We start from the raw sequence: 18,670 nt of genomic DNA, 5'->3' as shown, positions 1-18,670 counted from the left end.
GCCATTAAACAAAGTCAGGGACTTTTAGCTCCTCCTCGAGGGCTGTAGATAAAAATCTGAGTCAAATCTTTTGAGCTGTTTAGCAGATGGATACTGAAACCCCCACCAGGTGGAAGAGTTAACTGCATGCTGCCCACAAGCACATAGACCCCAGACGGGTTGGAGCCAGAAGGTTGATGATGTTGACTCCTGATTACCTCACCACCAACCAATCAGAAGAATGTCCACGAGCTGACCACACACCCCACAACCCCTCTCCCTCACTGTGTCTTTAGAAAACCTTTCCCTGAAAGCCACTGGCAAGTTTGGGCCTTCAGAGCATTAGCTGCCTGGACTCCTTGCTTGGTGCCCTGCACTAAATACTGCACTTTCCTTCACCCTGACCCAGTGTTGGGAGATTGGCTTAACTGCAGGCAGGAGAGTGGACCCAAGTTTGGTTCAGTTACAGCGACTCAAGTCAGGTTTTGGGCCACCAGATCTTAAGATTTCCTGTTACATATATCAAGCAACATTTTAGTAGGCTGCCTACCTATTTCATTCTTAGGGAAAACGTAATCAATTACTGATAGCCAAGAATCCCTTAATACTTCTTCTCTGCTGCCGGCAGCTGTCAGTGGTCGTCTTTGGTAGTTAAACCACTGACACTTGGCCTCTGCTGCATGAAATCCCATCATCCCCACTGAAATCAGGAAGCATATTGACGGGCGTCTCTCACCAGGGTTTTTCAAATTTGCAGATACTCCCCCCTTCACTCAGTGCCTTAAGAAGGGAGTGTCTTTGGGGCTGAGCACGTAGCTGGAAAGAGAGTGAGAAGTTCATACGTGATAAATCCACTCCTGCGTTCATACCTTCCCAAGCCTGCATCTACGTCACATCAGGCATATCCTGGCATCTCTGTGTAATTAAAGAGGCCAACACTGAGTCCACGTTTCTGCCAACCAACCAAGTAAACTTTTAGAGCCACTTTCAACGCACAGGAGTGCCTGTGGTCAATTTATGGCTTCTGAGCTCCAGGTTCCCTCTTCAGTGCCTGCTCTGCAAAAACAGATGAGACCCTTCAAGCCTTTCTTCTTCTGGTGTGCACGGTGTTAGGCTGTCAGCAGAGGGCGCGGGAGGACGCTGCAGGAGGAATGGGGCTTCTCTTTCTAGCTCAGATGTGCTGTTTTCTTTATTGATAGCTCCTGCTTCACGGTCCCTCAGTGGTCGGAGTGTGTGGGGACACCCAGTGGTGCTCTGTGCCAGCCGTGTGCCCAGAGCACACAACCTCTTAGTGACTTCACAGCCCAGCCTGAGGACCACTTCACTGTGGTCCTCCCAACATGGACATGGCATGTTCACTTCTAATGCCAGCAGCAGCCCTGACACGCTCTGAGCGCCTGGCTTCTGGCCTTGGTTTGCCTGTGCCCCGCGGGGTGGTTCCCCGTTGTTACCAACAAGGGTTCTTGGCCTTCCTTAATAGAAATGGATGAGAGGCCAGACAAAAAATTCGGGCAAGGCTTTATTGGGGCCCCTGCTGCAGCAGGCGGGAGTGAAAGCAAGTAACACGTCCCCTTGCTCACCCCCCAAGCTTGCGGGGAGCTGGTTCCTTATCTGGGGTGAAGGTAGGGGTGGGTCCACGGGTGGCTTAGGTGTCTGCCCACCTCTCTGGCCGTGTTGAGTGCAGGGGGCGTGCTCAGTATGCTGCTTTTTGCTCCTGACACCCTGCTTTTGCTTCTGGTTCTTTAGAAGTGGAAGTTGGGTTTTTTGGTCCTTTTGTATCTTGTCCATAATTGGCCCCAACTGCCCACGCACACAGTTATTTTTCGTCCCTTATAGTTTCTTTGTATTTTGTCGATCAAGGAGACATTTGCCTAGGTGCAAGCACTGCAGCAAAGGGTCCCAGGTCCCAGCCTGTCTCAGCATGACTCTTCCCTTCCCAACATGGCCCAACCGGGCCACACGTGGCTATGGTAACACTCGGGGTCCTGGCTTCCTACGAGCTTTCACTTGGCAGCCTGGGATCGCCTGCACCCTGGCCACTTCCTTCCTGCTGCCTGTGCAGGTGGGCCAGCTCTGGCCTGGGCAGTCCAGCAACCCCTCTGCTGGCCAGCGTGCTCTGAACCTGAGCCTTGAGGAGGGAGGGACCTCCTTCCGAGTTTGTCCTTCCTTGGGTCCTCTCCCTCAGCCCTAGGCACCCTTTAGCATTTTTATACTTACTGCCCTATTGTAGTTTACTAACTCTTTACACTAAACTTCTCATGTTCAAATTACGTGGTTTATCTCCAGACTGACCTGAGATTCAACATTAAGAATCTGTGTTAAGTGCACCCACATTAATAGAGTGACCCTTCGGCAGCCCTTGTAGAGTCATCGTTACGGCTGTAGCGGTCACGGTGGAGTCACAGTGGGAAGGCCTTTAGCAAATATTCAAATCTTGCTCAACATCAGAGAATTCATACCAGAGAAAAACCTTGTGAATGTGTGAGAAGGCCTTTAACCAAGTCAGTAACTTATTCAACACCATTGAATTCATACTGAACTCTTTAAGTGGAGTCAATGTGGAGAGGGATTTAGCTGAAGCCCCACATTTATCCAACCAGAAAGAAACCTTATGAATGTGATAAATATGAAAAGGCATTTAGGAACTGCTCTTCTCCAACTAACTCAAGGGAGTACCGGAGAAAAGCTTTGTGACTGTAGTCAGTGTGGGAAGAATTTTAGCCAAGCTCAACCTTCATTCAATTCCCAGAGAGTTTATATTATAAAGAAATTGGGGGACTTCTTTGGTGGTCCAGTGGCTAAGACTCTGCGCTCCCAATGCAGGGGGCCCGGGTTCGATCCCTGGTTAGGAAACTAGATCCCACATGCCGCAACTAACACCCGGTGCAGCCAAATGAACGAATATTAAAAAAAAAAAAGAAAAAAAGAAAGAAATTGGGGTCAGGTTGAAGATATACTGCCAAGAAGCAGGAAGAGATAATCAGAAATGTATTTTGTAGATTTCATTAAATGTGATAACCTCTGAAATGCCAAGCAATCCCACGTGACTTATGAGACTCAGCCAACTACCTCTCTGCTAAGCCAGTGACTTTATCAAGATTACTGTTGGGAGAATTGCAGGCTCAGGGAAAACTAGAGGGAAGAATTTAATAAAAAACTTCATGTCATTGAAAGTACGCATAACCCACTTTCACTGGATGGATAGAAACTTTTTTAAAAAGTTTAAAATATTATAAGACTGTAAAAGAGTGTGTGCGCGTGCATAGTTTGCAAAACCAATCTGAATGGATGTAAATTCTAGTAAAAGAGGACCTGAAGTAGAGGTCGACAACGGGCAATATACAGTTGATTCTGGCTGGCAGAATCACAATATTTTAGAATTCAAATGCTTTTTTTAAAAAAAAAATTTATTTAGGCTGAGCGGGATCTTTGTTGCAGCACGCGGGATCCTTTGTTGCGGCACATGGGATCTTTAGTTCTGGCACGTGGGCTTCTAAGTTGCGGCATGTGTGTGGGATCTAGTTCTCTGACCAGGGATTGAACCTGGGCCCCGAGCAATGGGAGGGCAGTGTCTTACCCACTGGACCACCGGCGGGGGGGGTCCCTAGAATTCAAATCCTTTTAGGTGAGCAATTTCTAGCTCATTGAAGTTGCAATCACACCAGAAATATTTTATATCCTGTGACTTTCTGTTGCCACATACACACACCAGCCTGGCCCATGAAGGTATGCTTCTAACAAACTGACGAAGAAAATGAGGCTGATGAAAGTGCTCTTGGGAAACCAATGCCTTGCATAATGATGGGGTATTTTTTTTTTTAATTGTTTTTCCTGATGTAACCTAAGGTGTTTTTTCTTTTTTTTTTTTTGGCTGCGTTGGGTCTTTGTTGCTGTGCGCAGGCTTTCTCTAGTTGCAGCGAGCAGGGGCTACTCTACATTGCGGAGCACAGGCTCTAGGAGCGTGGGCTCAGTAGTTGTGGCACGCGGGCTCTAGAGCGCAGGCTCAGCAGTTGTGGCGCACGGGCTTAGCTGCTCCGCGGCATGTGGGATCTTCCTGGACCAGGGCTCGAACCTGTGTCCCCTGCATTGGCAGGCGGATTCTTAACCACTGCACCACCAGGGAAGTCCTGTAACGGGGTATTCTTTTAGGACTTCGGACAAAAGAGAGCATTTGGCTTACCATAAGGTTATCTTTGTGCCAAAACCAAAACAAAAGACTCGTATGTACTGTGTGCTATGTGTTAAGCACCATACCAGGAAAAGCACTGTATCAGGAACTTTATATACATGATCTTATTTAATCTTTACATCAAAGACCACGTGCTGTTTCTACTCTCCCTTTAGAAATGGGTTCAGGGAAGTAATTTGCCAAGATGATGAAGCCGGGAGCAGCCCTGTTGTGGCGCTGAGCCGGTGCCGTCAGGAGAAGAGGAGACAGTGGCCTGGGTGCTGTTGGTACGGTGGATCGCAGGCGAGGTGGGGACCAGCTGCTGGGGGCAGAGGGGCTGGCAGGTGGGCCTCTGCTCACTGCTCACGCTCTGGCGCTGATGCTGAGTTCAGGCTCAGTCCTGGCTGCACAGCTGCTGAGGTGGTGTCGTGTTCTTTATTTCTCCGTTCACCTTTAAAATAAAACCTCATCCACTAAAGTTCCTAAGGTTTATGCTGGTCCTTGAAACCTGAAAGGGCCTAATACAAAGCTTTAAAAGCTTCAAATTTTTTTTATTGTGAAAAGTACAATAAGCCATTTACAAGTCCCAAAGCACCAGAATTAAGGAGAACACATAATTTTTATACACACATATTTTTCATACAAAAGGTTGATCTTTATAGGAATTTAAAATAAATAATCTGAAAATCAGTGTCACTGATTGCAAAATAGGTATCTCGCTCTTTGACTCTCTCGAGGTGACCAGCCTCCTAAGTAGCCAAAAGATGAGGCGTTTGACATCTGTTTCGAGCCTGGGTGGCGAGTCTCTGGCGGAGATTTCTCACTCTCTCCATAAGATCCCATTCCATGGTGTCCCAACGTGTTTTTCTTTGGTTTAATGAAACTTGAAAACAAAATTTAAAATTGACAACAGTTAATTTTAGCAATGCTATAGTGTTTAAAGGTAAATATGTTGCAAAAAATCAATAATGAAATGAATATTCTAAAAACAAAACTTCTTAAACAAAAAGCCTAACATATTACCTGCCCGTGTGGTTCCATTTACAAGTCAAATATTTATTCGTTGAATTGAATGAATGCTATTAGAGAACTTATCTGCTTTTGGTTAGCTTTTTTTTGATTTGGGAATACAGATGACCTTTTAAATTAGGAAGAAAGCTTGTTTAAGAGAGAATTTGAGTTCTTTGCAATAGTAAGTTTCTTCACCATGGTGCTTATTGTAATGAGAAAATTCCAAGGTGCCAAAATTAATATTGTGAAATGTACACCATGACCACTTCTCCTAATGCTTAAATAAATAACGTGCTTTTTATAGTGGCCAAGGCAGGGAGAGTCCAGAATCAAGATTAGAGCATTACAATGTGTCCAAGTGTAACAGTCGTTTCACATTGATTTAGAGGGGCTAGTAAATACTGGAATTCAAAAAGGAAGCATCTTAAAAATATACTTCTCTGAAACTTAGTTACATATTCAAATAGCTTCAATTTCTGAAAACTGTTTTTCCCCCAAGGAATAAAACATTTATGCTTTTCTTATTTTGCTGCCAAATGAGAAACTTGCCAAATGTCCTCAACTGGATTTTGAAATTTAGAACTATCTAGTTAAAAAGTTCTGAGGTGTCAGAATAGAGAACAGTTGAGAATCTCCTGTCCTTTCATTTGACTTACACATGACTTTTGGTTTAATTCACATCCTGACACAGAATTTAGAGATGCACATAAGAGTATGAGTTAGCAAGGATGTTTTACACAACACTGGAACTCATGACTTGTTACCAGGTATCTTTCTTATAAAGCTGGTCTTTTGGGGACATTATATACAGATCTGTTCTTCTAAAAGAACTCAAAACACACTGTTAAATTCTGCTTCACTTATATGACAGTTTTACTGAAAAAGTTGGTTGGAATAAAGTCTAACAGAGTTTCCAGTCCCCTCCCCTCCTTTTAAACACAAATCAAGTACTTTACTGGGGAAGCTGTTAGCTCCTTTATGGGCTTAATGCTATGACTACATTTCTGTAAGATGTTTCCATCCCAGCCCTTCCAGAAATAAACAAAAACCTCCAGTTAATCAAGTCAAGGGATCAAAAGGCAACTAATCAACATGGAGCCACTTGCCCTCAGCAGTTCTGAGCGAGCTGGCCCTGCAGTACATCTCAGGGCCCAGAGCAGACACATGTTTCCAATGGTTGCTGGAGGGAACTCAGCCCAGAATAAGAGCTGAGAAAATTCAAATATGTAATAGCTTTGAAAACAAATCCTGAGATTTTCTTTTCACGAGGATGTAAAAAATAGTCATGAATATCATTAATTTAGTTAGTGGCGGACTTCTACTGGAGCCTCCAACTCTGTTTTGGGCAGCAGTGCTGGTGCTAGAGAAATAGTCGCACTAATGATATTTGGCAAGCTTTCTCTACTTGGGGTTCGAACTGACCCAGTTTTTCTCCCCAGCTGGAAACTTGAGAGTCTTGCTGACTCTACTTTAGGATTTCCATGATCAATGCCCTGGGAAAATGGTCTCAACACGCTACAAATATAACTTAAGCCACAATCTTGCTTAAATATTGCTAAATCGAACATGACAGGAGACATCTTTCTTGTTTGTTGACTTACTCTGTGTCAAGGTCTCCATTTCAGAAATGTCTTTTAACTGTGAGGTTCTAGGCAAACAGCTTGAGGCGACCCATTCATCTTGGCACCTGGGCATTATGTTATAAAAGTGAAAAAACAGAGAATGTTTGGGAGTGGATAGAAAGCCATGATTAATTCCAGACGGTCCCTAGTGAATTAAAAGTGCCAAGGATAAAAAGCCCCTTAGTTTTTCTCTTCTGAGAAGAATGCTGTCACCATTCAATAGGCAAGGGAAGTACAGTTAGTGAGAATTAAGAGCTGAGCTGAAGTTTTGGTAAAGTACTTTAAAAACACCTTTAGCGAAAACAAAAAGCCAACAAACTACTGAAAAATACAGGTGTTAGTATAGAGATCCCAAACATTTGTTGGGAGAGACTATTAAATGTGATTAGCAAACCTTCCCTGAGAACACCTGTGAGCTGATCACTACCAGCTTTAACCGGGCAAGGCATGACCACAATATACAGCAGACCAGAAGCAGCGACAGGCAAGTTTTGTTTTGTTTTTTTTTAATATTTTTATGTTTATTATTTATTTTGGCTGGGCTGGGTCTTAGCTGCGGCACGTGGCATCTTTAGTTGCAGCACGTGGGATCTTTAGTTGCGGCATGCAGAGTCTTAGTTGCAGCATGCGGGATCTAGTTCCTGACCCGGGATGAAACCCTGCATTGGGAGCATGGAGTCTCTCTCACCCACCGGACTACCAGGGACGTCCCAAGCGCTAGGCAAGTTTTACCTGGACTTATCAGAGTAGGAAGCATGGCAGTGTTCCACACCTAACCGGTGCCACCTCCTATTTTTTTTAACATCACTCCCCACTTCAAAATTTATACTCACCCTTCAGCTGTGTTTTTACTGTTTCCTAACTCCTACAGCTTTACATCCAATAAGACATCAGAGTCCTTTTGATTTTTTCATCCTAATGTCACTTAGGATGTCCCTTCCTTTCTACTCCCATCACCAGGATCCAAGCCTCCATGAGTCAGGCCCAGACTGCTCGGGTCACACTGACTCATGAAGATAATGCCTGCCTTTCACCTGGGCTCAAGAGCTTCAGCTACTGGTGTGTGCGTGTGCGTGTGTGTTTTGTGTTTTTTTAAATTAATTTTTTAACATCTTTACTGGAGTATAATTGCTTTACAATGCTGTTAGTTTCTGCTTTATAACAAAGTGAATCAGTTATACATATACATATGTTCCCATATCTCTTCCCTCTTGCATCTCCCTCCCTCCCACCTTCCCTATCCCACCCCTCTAGGTGGTCACAAAGCACCGAGCTCGTCTCCCTGTGCTATGCGGCTGCTTCCCACTAGCTATCTATTTTACATTTGGTAGTGTATATGTGTCCATGCCACTCTCTCACTTCGCCCCAGCTTACCCTTCCCTCTCCCTGTGTCCTCAAGTCCATTCTCTACGTCTGCATCTTTATTCCTATCCTGCCCCTAGGTTTTTCAGAACCATCTTTTTTTTTTTTAGATTCCATACATATGTGTTCAGCTAATGGTTTTAACTCATCGTTTTAGCTCAATGAGTCATTAAGATAATGTGACTAATTACCAAATGATTAATTTTGAACTGGTGTCAGGGAATGGAATATAAGAGGCATCTTAAAATATCTGAGGGGCTATCATGGTAGTAAGCGTAATCCGCATTGCTCCAGAGAATAGTTTTGTTTTTTTTAATTGTAGTTGATTTACAATGTTGTGTTAGTTTCAGGTGTATGGAAAAGTGATTCACTTGTGTATTCTTTTTCAGATTCTTTTGTATTCTAGCTTATTACAAGATACTGAATATAGTTCTCTGTGCTATACAGTAAGTCCCTGTTGTTTATCTATTTTATATATAGTGGCGTGTATCTGTTAATCCCATACTCCTAATTTATCCCTCTCCCCCTTTTCCCCTTTGGTAACCACAAGTTTGTTTTCTATGTCTGTGAGTCTGTTTGTTTCATAAATAAGTTCATTTGTATCATTTTTAAAGATTCCACATATAAGTGATATCATATGATTCATCTTTCTCTGGCTTACTTCACTTAGTATTATAATCTCTAGGTCCATCCATGTTGCAAATGGCATTATTTCATTCTTTTTTAAGGCTGAGTAGTATTCCATTGTATATATGTATTGCATCTTCTTTATCCATTCATCTGTTGATGGACATTAGGTGGCTTCCATGTCCTGGCTATTGTAAATAATGCTGCAATGAACATTAGGGTGCATGTATTTTTTCAAATTAGAGTTTTTGTCTTTTCTGGATATATGCCCAGGAATGGAATTGCTGGGCCATATGGTAATTGTTTTTAGTTTTTTAAGGAACCTCCATACTGTTTTCCATAGTGGCTGCACCAATCTACATTCCCACCAACAGTATAGGAAGGTTCCCTTTTCTCTACACCTCCAGCATTTATTTGTAGACTTTTCTGATGGCCATTCTGACCAGAGAACAGTTTTTAATGAGACGGTTTACAAAAAGAAAAGCAGGTTCAGCTTTACATAAGGAAGGAACAACTTTTAAATAAAATACTGGCAGAAAATGGAATGAGGTAACGAGCTCACCAACTCTATTAGTGTTCTGGCATAGGCTGGATAACCACTATTGCAATGTTGCAGAGATGATTCACATATCAGATCCTTCCAAATCTGACATCTCACCGTTCCTTGTCTCTCATCTGTCCTCCTATATCCCTCCTGCCCACGGCTATTGGGGAGGATGAATTAAATGCCGTCTTGTGAATATCACACAGCCAGTGGCTCCCCCCCTTTGCTTATAGCAAGTTTCAAACACTGCTGAGCAGATCCACCTGTGAAACTTTAAAACAAAAATCTAGCTTTCCGTTTTTTAAAAAAAAATTATTTAATTTTGGCTGCATTGGGTCTTTGTTGCTGCACGTGTGCTTTCTCTAGCTGTGGCGAGCGGGGGCTACTCTTGGTTGCAGTGTATGGGCTTCTTATTGCAGTGGCTTCTCTTGTTGTGGAGCACGGGCTCTAGGCACGTGGGCTTCAGTAGTTGTGGCGCACGGGCTTAGTTGCTCTGTGGCATGTGGGATCTTCCCGGACCAGGGATCAAACCCATGTCCCCTGCATTGGCAGGCGGATTCTTAACCACTGTGCCGCCAGGGAAGCCCTTTCCATTTTTTTTTAAATCTACAGAATTAAATGTGAGGTCCTGACTATGCATTTTTTTAAAAATTTGTAATGTATCAAAAAATTGCCAGTCACTGGCTAACTGTAACAAATTTGAACATATAAATAGTACAGTAAAAGTTCTTTTTTCTATGTTCTATACTTTTTTGCACTACAACTTGTTTTCCTTCATTTAATGTATTTATTTTAAAGCCCCAAAAGTGATTCTTATTATTTAAAATTAGTATTTATTTACTGAAGTGGTATTACCTGTACCTCACAAAATTCGAAAGGAACAGAAAGGTACAAACTAAATTTCCTTCCTTTCCCTAACCACGTTCCTTGCCCAGGAGGCAAGCCCTGTACTCTGTCTTCCGCAGGCCATTCTGCTCTGCAGCCAGGCTGGTCAACAGGATGAAGCCCACTGCTCAGCCTGAAGGTCCCCATCACCTACATGCTTCAGTGATATCTTTAACCACCCTTGTACGGAAGCTCTCTGCTCCAGCTGGCCTAACCTGAATCACCACGACAGGCAAGTCTCTGCCACTGATTCATAACTTTTAACAAGTTCTGTCTCATGCAAGGAGTTCATGGAGGCGTTTGGTTGGGGAATCCACAAAAATGGTTATGGGAAAGTGCTGTGTGTGTGTGTATGTGTATGTGCATGTTTCTGGGAGAGATCCTCAGAGGGACCCACAGACTGTCAGTGGTTAGAAAATGGTGTAATATAACGTTAGGACTGTAACAAAATTAAAAATCGCCTAGTCTATAATCTTCTCATTTTACAAATGAGGAAACTGAAGACCAGTAAACATTTCTTAATAGGCACAAATGAAACACAAGTGGGTAAATAAACTAACCAGAGATACACAGCTTATTGACTCTGGCTAAGATTCTTTAAACTCTGTCTTCGTTTACCATGAGGCTGGGACCAGAACCCCGTGTTCCCGACATCCAGCCTGGGCTCCTGCACCACACCATGAAATCCTCCCTCCCCAAAATGTCCTCCAATTGCTCTAAGCTCTTCCCTTTCTTCAAGGCCCAGTCGCTTTAAAACCTGGTCCAGTGGCCCTACCTGGCAACCAGCATTTACGAATGTCATTAAAAAAATAAGTTTCACTGAGGTAATTCACATACCACAGAATTCACCCCTTTCAAGGGTACAGTTCAGTGTTTTTAGTATACTTAAGAGTTGTATAATCATCACCACTAATTCTAGAACATTTTCATCATCCCCCAAATAAACGTCTTACCCACTAGTGGCCCACTCCCCTACCCCTCCCACCCACAAACCACTAACCCCCTTCTGCCTCTACAGGTTTGCCTATTCTGGGCATTTCATAAATAGAATCATATTAACATGTGGCCTTTTGGTCTAGCTGCTTTAACTCAGCATAAGGTTTTCAAGGTTCATTCATTTTGTAGCATGAATCAGTAGTTAATTCCTTTTTATCACTAAATAAGATTCCATTGTATGGATATACCATGTGTTGTTTATCCACTCCTCATTTGATGGATATTTGCGTTGTTTCTACTTTTTGGCTATTATGAATAATGATGCTGTGAGCATTCAATGTACAAGTTTTTGTAGGGATATGTTTTCAGTTCTCTTGGGTATACACCTAGGAGTGGAACTGCTGGGTCATACAGCCTCTCTACATTTAACCTTTTGAGGAACTGCCAGACTGTTTCCTAAAGTGGCTGTACCACGTTACATTCCCACCAGCACTGTTCCAATTCCTCTGATCCTTGCCCCCACTTGTTAATGGATTACATCCATGCTACTGATCATGAAGTTGTATCTCACTGTATATATATTTTTAATTTGAATGTTTTCTCATGTGGTTTTGATTTGTATTTCCCTAATGACTAATTTAAGCTGAACATCTTTTCATACGTGTATTGGTCATTGTATGTCTTCTCTGGAGAACTGTCTGTTCAAATCCTTTGCCCATTAAAAATCTGGACTAATATTTTATAAGATATCACTCGCTATTCAGTTTAAGTTTATGGGCCTAGGATTTTAGAAGCAGTCAGGGTCATTCACATTGTCCAGAAGGTTCTATGTTTTGGGAAACAATAAGAATTCCTCCCCATTGCTAATAAAGATTGACACTAGGCACAAATGTAAATAAACGATCTGTCGTTGGCACACTCACCTGCTTCCTACTTCCTGGTGCCTCGCTTATAGGCTCTGAGTGACAAACCAATGCTGAGCAACTTGCAATCAACATGCCGTTTTCCTAATTATAGCTGATTATCCTCCAGTTGTAGGATTAAGTGGCACGGATTTAATCTATATACCCTGATTAAGGCGATGATCAAATCCTTACACATTTGCCTTTTGAAAAATGAATGATTATTAACCAAACTATCTCTCATTGGTGAAATTTAGGAACGTCGAAAAAGCGTAGGCGGCCTGGGAGGAAGGCACCCTGGAGGCAGAAGGGCCACATGTAGGAAGACTACGGACGCAGGGAGCTTTTTGCAGTCTCTTTCCTTTTCAATTTCTAAATTCGTAGGTTCTCCAAGTCTCAAATTTCTGTTCTCTCTAATGTTGGGGTAAGTGTGACAGGGTTAGGGAGAAGTGGCAGCTCCAGTGGTTTGTGTCTTTTAATTTGTGACATTCTGCTCCCCGCTTCCCCCCAGGGCTCCGGGCGCTATTTGGGACCTAAACCCAAAAGCGTGAGAGGTAATGAGGGGTTTCAAAAGCCGCCTAATTAAATGATGATAGCATCTAACCTCTACTTTTGCTTTTCGATTTGTGCACTACAAAAGTGATGACAAAGAACAGCATTAGTCATAAAAGCCCCAAAGCGGACACAACCCAAACGTCTATCAATTGATGAATGGATGATAAAATGTGGAATACTCATACAATGGAATATTATTCTGCATTAAAAAGGAGTGAAGTACTGATATATGCTACAACATGGTTGAACCTCAAAACACTATGCTAGTGAAAGAAGTCAAACACAAAGGACCATGTAGCATATGATTCCATGTATATGAAATTTCCTGAATAGGCAAATCTACAGAAACGGGTAGATTAGTGGTTGCCAAGGGCTGGGGGGAGTAGCAGGAAATGAGGAGTGACTGCAAATGGCCATGGGGTTTATTTGGGGCTGTGAAAATGTTCTAAAATCGATCGTGGTGATGGCTGCACAACTCTTAATATATGGTAATATAATACTGTTGAATTGTATATTTTTAATAGGTGAATGGTATGGCATGTGAATTACATGTCAGTAAGGCTGTTATTTTAAAAAGTAATACATAAACATTTTATAAAAGACTGAAACAATACAAGATATAGTAAAACAGAAGTTCCCTGTAAAGGTACTCTATTTTAGAATTTTAAATTATTATTATTATTTTGGCTGTGCCATGGGGCTTGTGGGATCTTAGCTCCTCAACCAGGGATTGAACCCGGACCACAGCAGCGAAAGCACTGAGTCCTAACCACTGGATTGCCAGGGAATTTCCAAGAATTTTAAATTAAAAGTTTGATTTTTCATTGAATGCCACTGGTAAGCCTTGCACCAAAACCTAATGTTTGATTAGATCCTATAATGTTTCCTTGTGTTACTTTAATAAACTGTTGTTCTGAGGACCAGCTATTGGCAAAGCACACATTTTTACTAAAATTAACTAGAAATAGCACTTTGGGAACAAATCATAGTCTAGTACATTAAGGGGATGCCAAGGACCGTGGAATAAAACAATTCTACAGGATGGCTGAGAAATTTTTCTTAATTGGAGCTTTTTTTTTTTGCAGTAAGTGGGCTTCTCACTGTTGTGGCCTCTCCTGCCGCGGAGCACAGGCTTTGGACGCACAGGCCCAGCGGCCATGGCTCGCAGGCCCAGCCGCTCCGTGGCACGTGGGATCCTCCTGGACCGGGGCACGAACCCGCGTCCCCTGCATCTGCAGGCGGACTCTCAACCACTGTGCCACCAGGTAAGCCCACTTTTTTTTTTTTTAAACAGTCCCACCTCCTCATCCCACCCTTTTAACTGAGCAATAATTTGACTAAAAGTGCCAAAATACATCTCAGGGATTTATCCATGATAAGAGACCACAGTAAATGAATGAAGGTGTTAACACCATGAAGGGAGAGAGAAGCATTCACGACGCTCACCTTTATGATACGGATGTTGAGCATGTATCTCATTCTCTAGGAACCACCTTCTAGAGGCATCTGAAGGAGCAGCAGCTTTCTTTTCTGATTTCAAATGAAAGTCTTGTTCTTCAGCTTCCTCCCACTAAATACAAATAAATGAAAAAAAAAATCACATAAATTTGTGCTACTACAAGTTCCTGTAGTGAAGTAGCCCCTTTTGTCTCCTCTACTTTATATTTCCAAGGCACGTAGGATTTATTTGGTATTAGGGAATTTGGGTGCCTGTCTTGGCTCAAGGCTGTTGAAGAACCTTGAAAGCAAAGGCACTTCTGATGTCCCTACTATTCAATTCCTCAGAGTGCCATACAGGTCCCAACTGAAATAATTCATTTCAATACATTTCAGATCTCAAACCTTATGGGATTGAGTTTTTAAAATTAATGGATGGAAAGGTATCCATGAGAATGAAAGACATGCTCCAGGAAATAGTGCAGAAAGGTTGAAGGGGGCAGTTTTTCTGATGACCTTGGAGCCAGGATACCAACCGCGGACTGCCCACCTCCAGAGTTTTCATGTGAAAAAGAAAAATACTTCTATCTTGCTTATAGTTACTGTTATTTTGGTTTTTGTTACTAATAGCTACATATAATTCCTAACTGTTCAAAGTCTTTTACGTTGCTAGTATAAAAAATTAGGTAAATTAAAGTAGTAATATTATACAATCAGCTAGAACAAATCCACGAGGTTGGGAAGTTGAGACACTAATGTAACTGAGAAAGACACTTAGTCATTCTTAGGTGGCATCAACATTGGACTTCTCTGAGCACTACGTATTAAAATTAGATCATCTTTAAGATCTTTTCAAACACAAATTATGTGGTTTGATGCTATTGCCATTTGATTATGTACTATTTCAAGATTTAAATGATTAATAACAAGAAGTTTGTAACACCATTCTTACCTTTTTGGCTTCCCCCTCCATCACTGCATTTAATACTTCCATTTCTTTCTTTCTGTTTTTCTGAAGCAGTTTGGCTACTTCCTGGTAACATTCATTTCGGTGTAGATCATCGCATCTTTGTTTATGTAAAGCTTGAATTCGCCAGTCAGTATTTAGACATGCTTGTTCAGCTTTTGCCAAATTTTCTTCAGTTAACTAAGAACAATTCGTAAATTTCAGAAACAAGTTTAGACTACATAAAATACGGTATGTCCATTCAACGTATCCAAGTGTCCAGGACAGATGTTCACAACCCTGGTTGCATATTAGAATCAGTGTTTAAAACAAACTGATGTCCAGGCTCCACCACGTGTTTAAAACAAACTGATGTCCAGGCTCCACCACAAACCAACTAAATCAATCTCTTTATCAGCTGGATATTGGTACTTCTAGAAAGCTCTTCAAGTGGTTCTAATGTATAGCCAAGGTTGAGAACTTCTAGGCTAAGGGATGGGTGGAATTAAACAATTCCTATGTTTCAGTCCTTTGAAAAGGAGTCAGAAGAACCTATTTTTACAGACTGGACAAAAGCCTATAAGGAAAAAAAAAGGGGGAGGGGATATTCTGGGGGGGAAGCCAAGGGACAGAACAGAAGGTAGGGAAATCTTACACTATTCCTGGCTTTTGGAACAGGGCCAGGCCCTGTCACAGACCCACTTAACATTTCGTTAAAGGGATAATTGACAAAGTTCTATGCTGAAGCCCTCAAATTCTATTTCCATTCATTTAAGCCAGCATTTCTGAAAGGATACTCCGCAAGAAATTCTATAAAATAAGTTTAAGAAAATTTCTTAAAGATTCACAATGTGCCATATCCTGAAGCCTGGCATGGAAAAACCTAACTTTAAGACAGCACTTTCAATACTTGTCATCCCCATTTTATTTAATACTAGTTATGATATTCTACAGAATACACTTTGGAAACGCTGGCTTATATACCAGGCAGAGACCTGATGTTTTGCAACTAATCCACTCAGGGATAATTTCGGAGACTTAACAATGTAGGGCACTAAAATTTATAAAGTTATTCCCTATGTATTTTCTTCCAAGTCTTGAAATTCTCTAAAAGTATAAAAGACACATGTATATGGCTGTCAGTGAAGTAAGTAGCCTCTAAATAAAATAATGTGAATTTCTAGGAGCTGTGATAACTGAAGCAAAGAAACAAATTAACTTTATAGAGTTCAATATTAAATTCCTTCTTTTAAAAGAATGGCAGATGGTAATTCCTCCTTCTATAGAGACACTAAATTTATCATATTTTTACCTTCTGAGTTTTTTGGTTCTGAGTTTGATCTGTTCCTATCGGTCTATGAAACATGTGTTCTTCAAGATCCACTTTTCGTTTATTGGCGTCTGCATCTTCTCTCATTTCTTTTGCAATAGCTTCTTGATTTCTAGTGAGATTCTGTTAAAGAAATCATTTAAAAAAATCACCAATCCATAAAATGAAGAAAGCTAGAACACAAAAACGTCTTTGCTCTTTTTCAGAATACCAAAACTAATCATCTAATTTTCAAAGTAAAGCAAACAGTGGTGACATCAGTGGAAATAAGAGTAAGGACCTCTGAAAATTCTCTCATCTATAAAAGCACTGAGATCACTGACAAAACAAACTTTTTTCAGAACTCTGGAAATTAACTGAAGGCTTACAGCAATCTGGGGAGCATTTATTCATAAAAATGGCTGAATCTTAGTAAGAAAGACGAACTTTATGGCATTTAAACTTGCATTATTCCTATTCCATGCCACCCCTAAGCTCTGCCATTAGCTTTGAAAATCATTAGCCTGGCAGCCAATGGAGGGGACAAAATGGAGTTTAGGTCCTTGTAACTCCCATTCCCAGAGAACTGTCATCATCTGACTTGGAAGACCCCACTTTCAAGGCTGTTTTTATTTGACCTGACTCATAACTCAGCTGTAGCCTTTTCCCTGGGGATGTCTGCTGAAAACAATCAGGGGAAACTGTTGGACATCGTGACTGTCCAAGGCAGTGGATCACAGAGCAATCAACAGGCCAATCAAAAAGCTTTGTAGGAAAAGCTGGGGAATCAGATACCTATAGGGGGCTCTGAAATGCTCCAATAGATTCCAGGGACTTCAGAAGGCCGTGTGCATGTGTAAACAATGTGTGAATGCTCAGACCTGAGAAGGTCCTAAGCGCTCAGCTCTGGTGAACTGAGGTTTTGCAAATCAGGAAGTGAAATCTAAGAGAGTTGTAAACTATCTGAGTGTTGAAAGTATGCCTGAAAATGATGCACACGGTGCCTCTCGGCAAAGACTAGAGGCTTTCTGGTTCAAGGGATCTAAGGAAATCTCTGTCTAGTCACCAGGCTACCTGAGTAGAGACTTCAGTGGCTACGCATGACAAAGAATACTTTACAGAGTAATTCAGAAAAGTCACTAAGCAAAGAAACAACAAGAAACCCTTAGGAGAGAAAAGAATGTGATTTCCAGAAATGTCCTCTTACTTAAAATAGCTAGTTTTCAACAAAAAATTACACGATATAACAAAAAACAAGAAAGTATGGCCCTACATGCTTTAAACAGACATTAACCACATGATCTCCAAAGAAGATATAAAAACGGACAATGAACATATGAAAAGGTGCTTGATATTAGTCAACAGGTAAACAACAAATGCTAACTGAGGAACATTCTACAATATATCTGGCCTATATACTTCAAAAGTATAAGTGTCATAAAACATAAAGACAAGACTCAGGAATGGTTCCAACTGAGAGGAGAATAAAGAGACATGACAACTGAAACAAATGGAGTAGCTTAGATTTTCTTTTGCTATAAAAGACATGTTTAGGACAACTGATAAAATGTGAATACGGTTTATATGACATAATAATATGTTAATGTGCTGATTTTGATCACTGTACTGTGATTATGTAATAAGGATTCCTTGTAGAAAATATACAATGAAGTATTCAGGGGTAAAAGAGCATAATGTCTGCAACTCAAACAGCTCAGGAAAAAAAATGTGTGTGTGTATAGACAGAAAGAGAAGGATAATGCAAACTTAGCAAAATGTTAACATTTGAGAATCTGAGAGAAGAACACTTTGAAATTTTTAGTATTTTCTTGCAAAATTTCTGTTAATTCTGAAATCATGCCCCCGGTGCCACCACTCCACCTCCCCTGCAGAAAAGACAGTAAAAAATAACCTCAAGCTTAGTTCAAATGAATGAATTCTAATTCAAAATCATAGGAGACTCAGTGTGAATTCCTGGGGCTCAGATTTAGAAAAAGTTCAGTGTAGAAACAAAGTGTTGTAGTTATGAATGGATGCTATGTTTTAAATCTTATTTAATGTGAGCAACAAACAATCATATGCATGTTACCTATTACGTATTTGTAGTTATCGCTAATTTCAAACTCAGTCTGACTTTAAGAGGACTGAAGGAAGTGAAAACGTGGTTTCAACATTAAATAAATGAGTAACATAATGCTTTTCCCCAACAAAAAATATCTACAGCAGGAAGAAAGTTTCCAGTGTCTTGGAAACTGAATTATACGTGCTAAAGTAGGTCCTTGCTGATTTGATTCCAGAAGATTCAAATTTCGAGTGCTTTACAGCTCTTACCTGACTTACCTTGTAGGATCTTTGTGAAGTACTGGGTTAATTTTGCAGTCACTATT

The 18,670-nt window shown here is 41.2% G+C and overlaps 1 protein-coding gene across 2 annotated transcripts in view; it reads right to left on the bottom strand.

The window, feature by feature from the left end:
- Positions 1-4,310: 4,310 nt before the first annotated feature.
- The window catches only part of TBC1D31 (TBC1 domain family member 31), a 61,847-nt gene continuing 47,487 nt past the window's right edge, over positions 4,311-18,670 (bottom strand). Inside the window, exons 18-22 of one of the 2 annotated variants that reach the window (XM_024741320.1) lie at positions 16,287-16,427; positions 14,981-15,175; positions 14,038-14,161; positions 6,760-6,845; positions 4,892-5,030 (exon numbers count right to left, since the gene is read on the bottom strand). In XM_024741320.1, the coding sequence (XP_024597088.1) occupies positions 6,793-6,845; positions 14,038-14,161; positions 14,981-15,175; positions 16,287-16,427 (513 nt within the window). In that variant the 3' untranslated portion in view covers positions 4,892-5,030; positions 6,760-6,792. Of the gene's footprint in view, positions 5,031-6,759; positions 6,846-14,037; positions 14,162-14,980; positions 15,176-16,286; positions 16,428-18,670 lie in introns of both variants that reach the window. The other variant, XM_024741319.1, reaches the window with a different exon arrangement.

This window comes from Neophocaena asiaeorientalis, unplaced genomic scaffold (assembly GCF_003031525.2).
Source record: "Neophocaena asiaeorientalis asiaeorientalis breed wild unplaced genomic scaffold, Neophocaena_asiaeorientalis_V1.1 scaffold177, whole genome shotgun sequence".
Lineage (NCBI taxonomy): Eukaryota > Metazoa > Chordata > Mammalia > Artiodactyla > Phocoenidae > Neophocaena > Neophocaena asiaeorientalis.
This window is presented reverse-complemented; position numbering and strand designations above follow the sequence as displayed.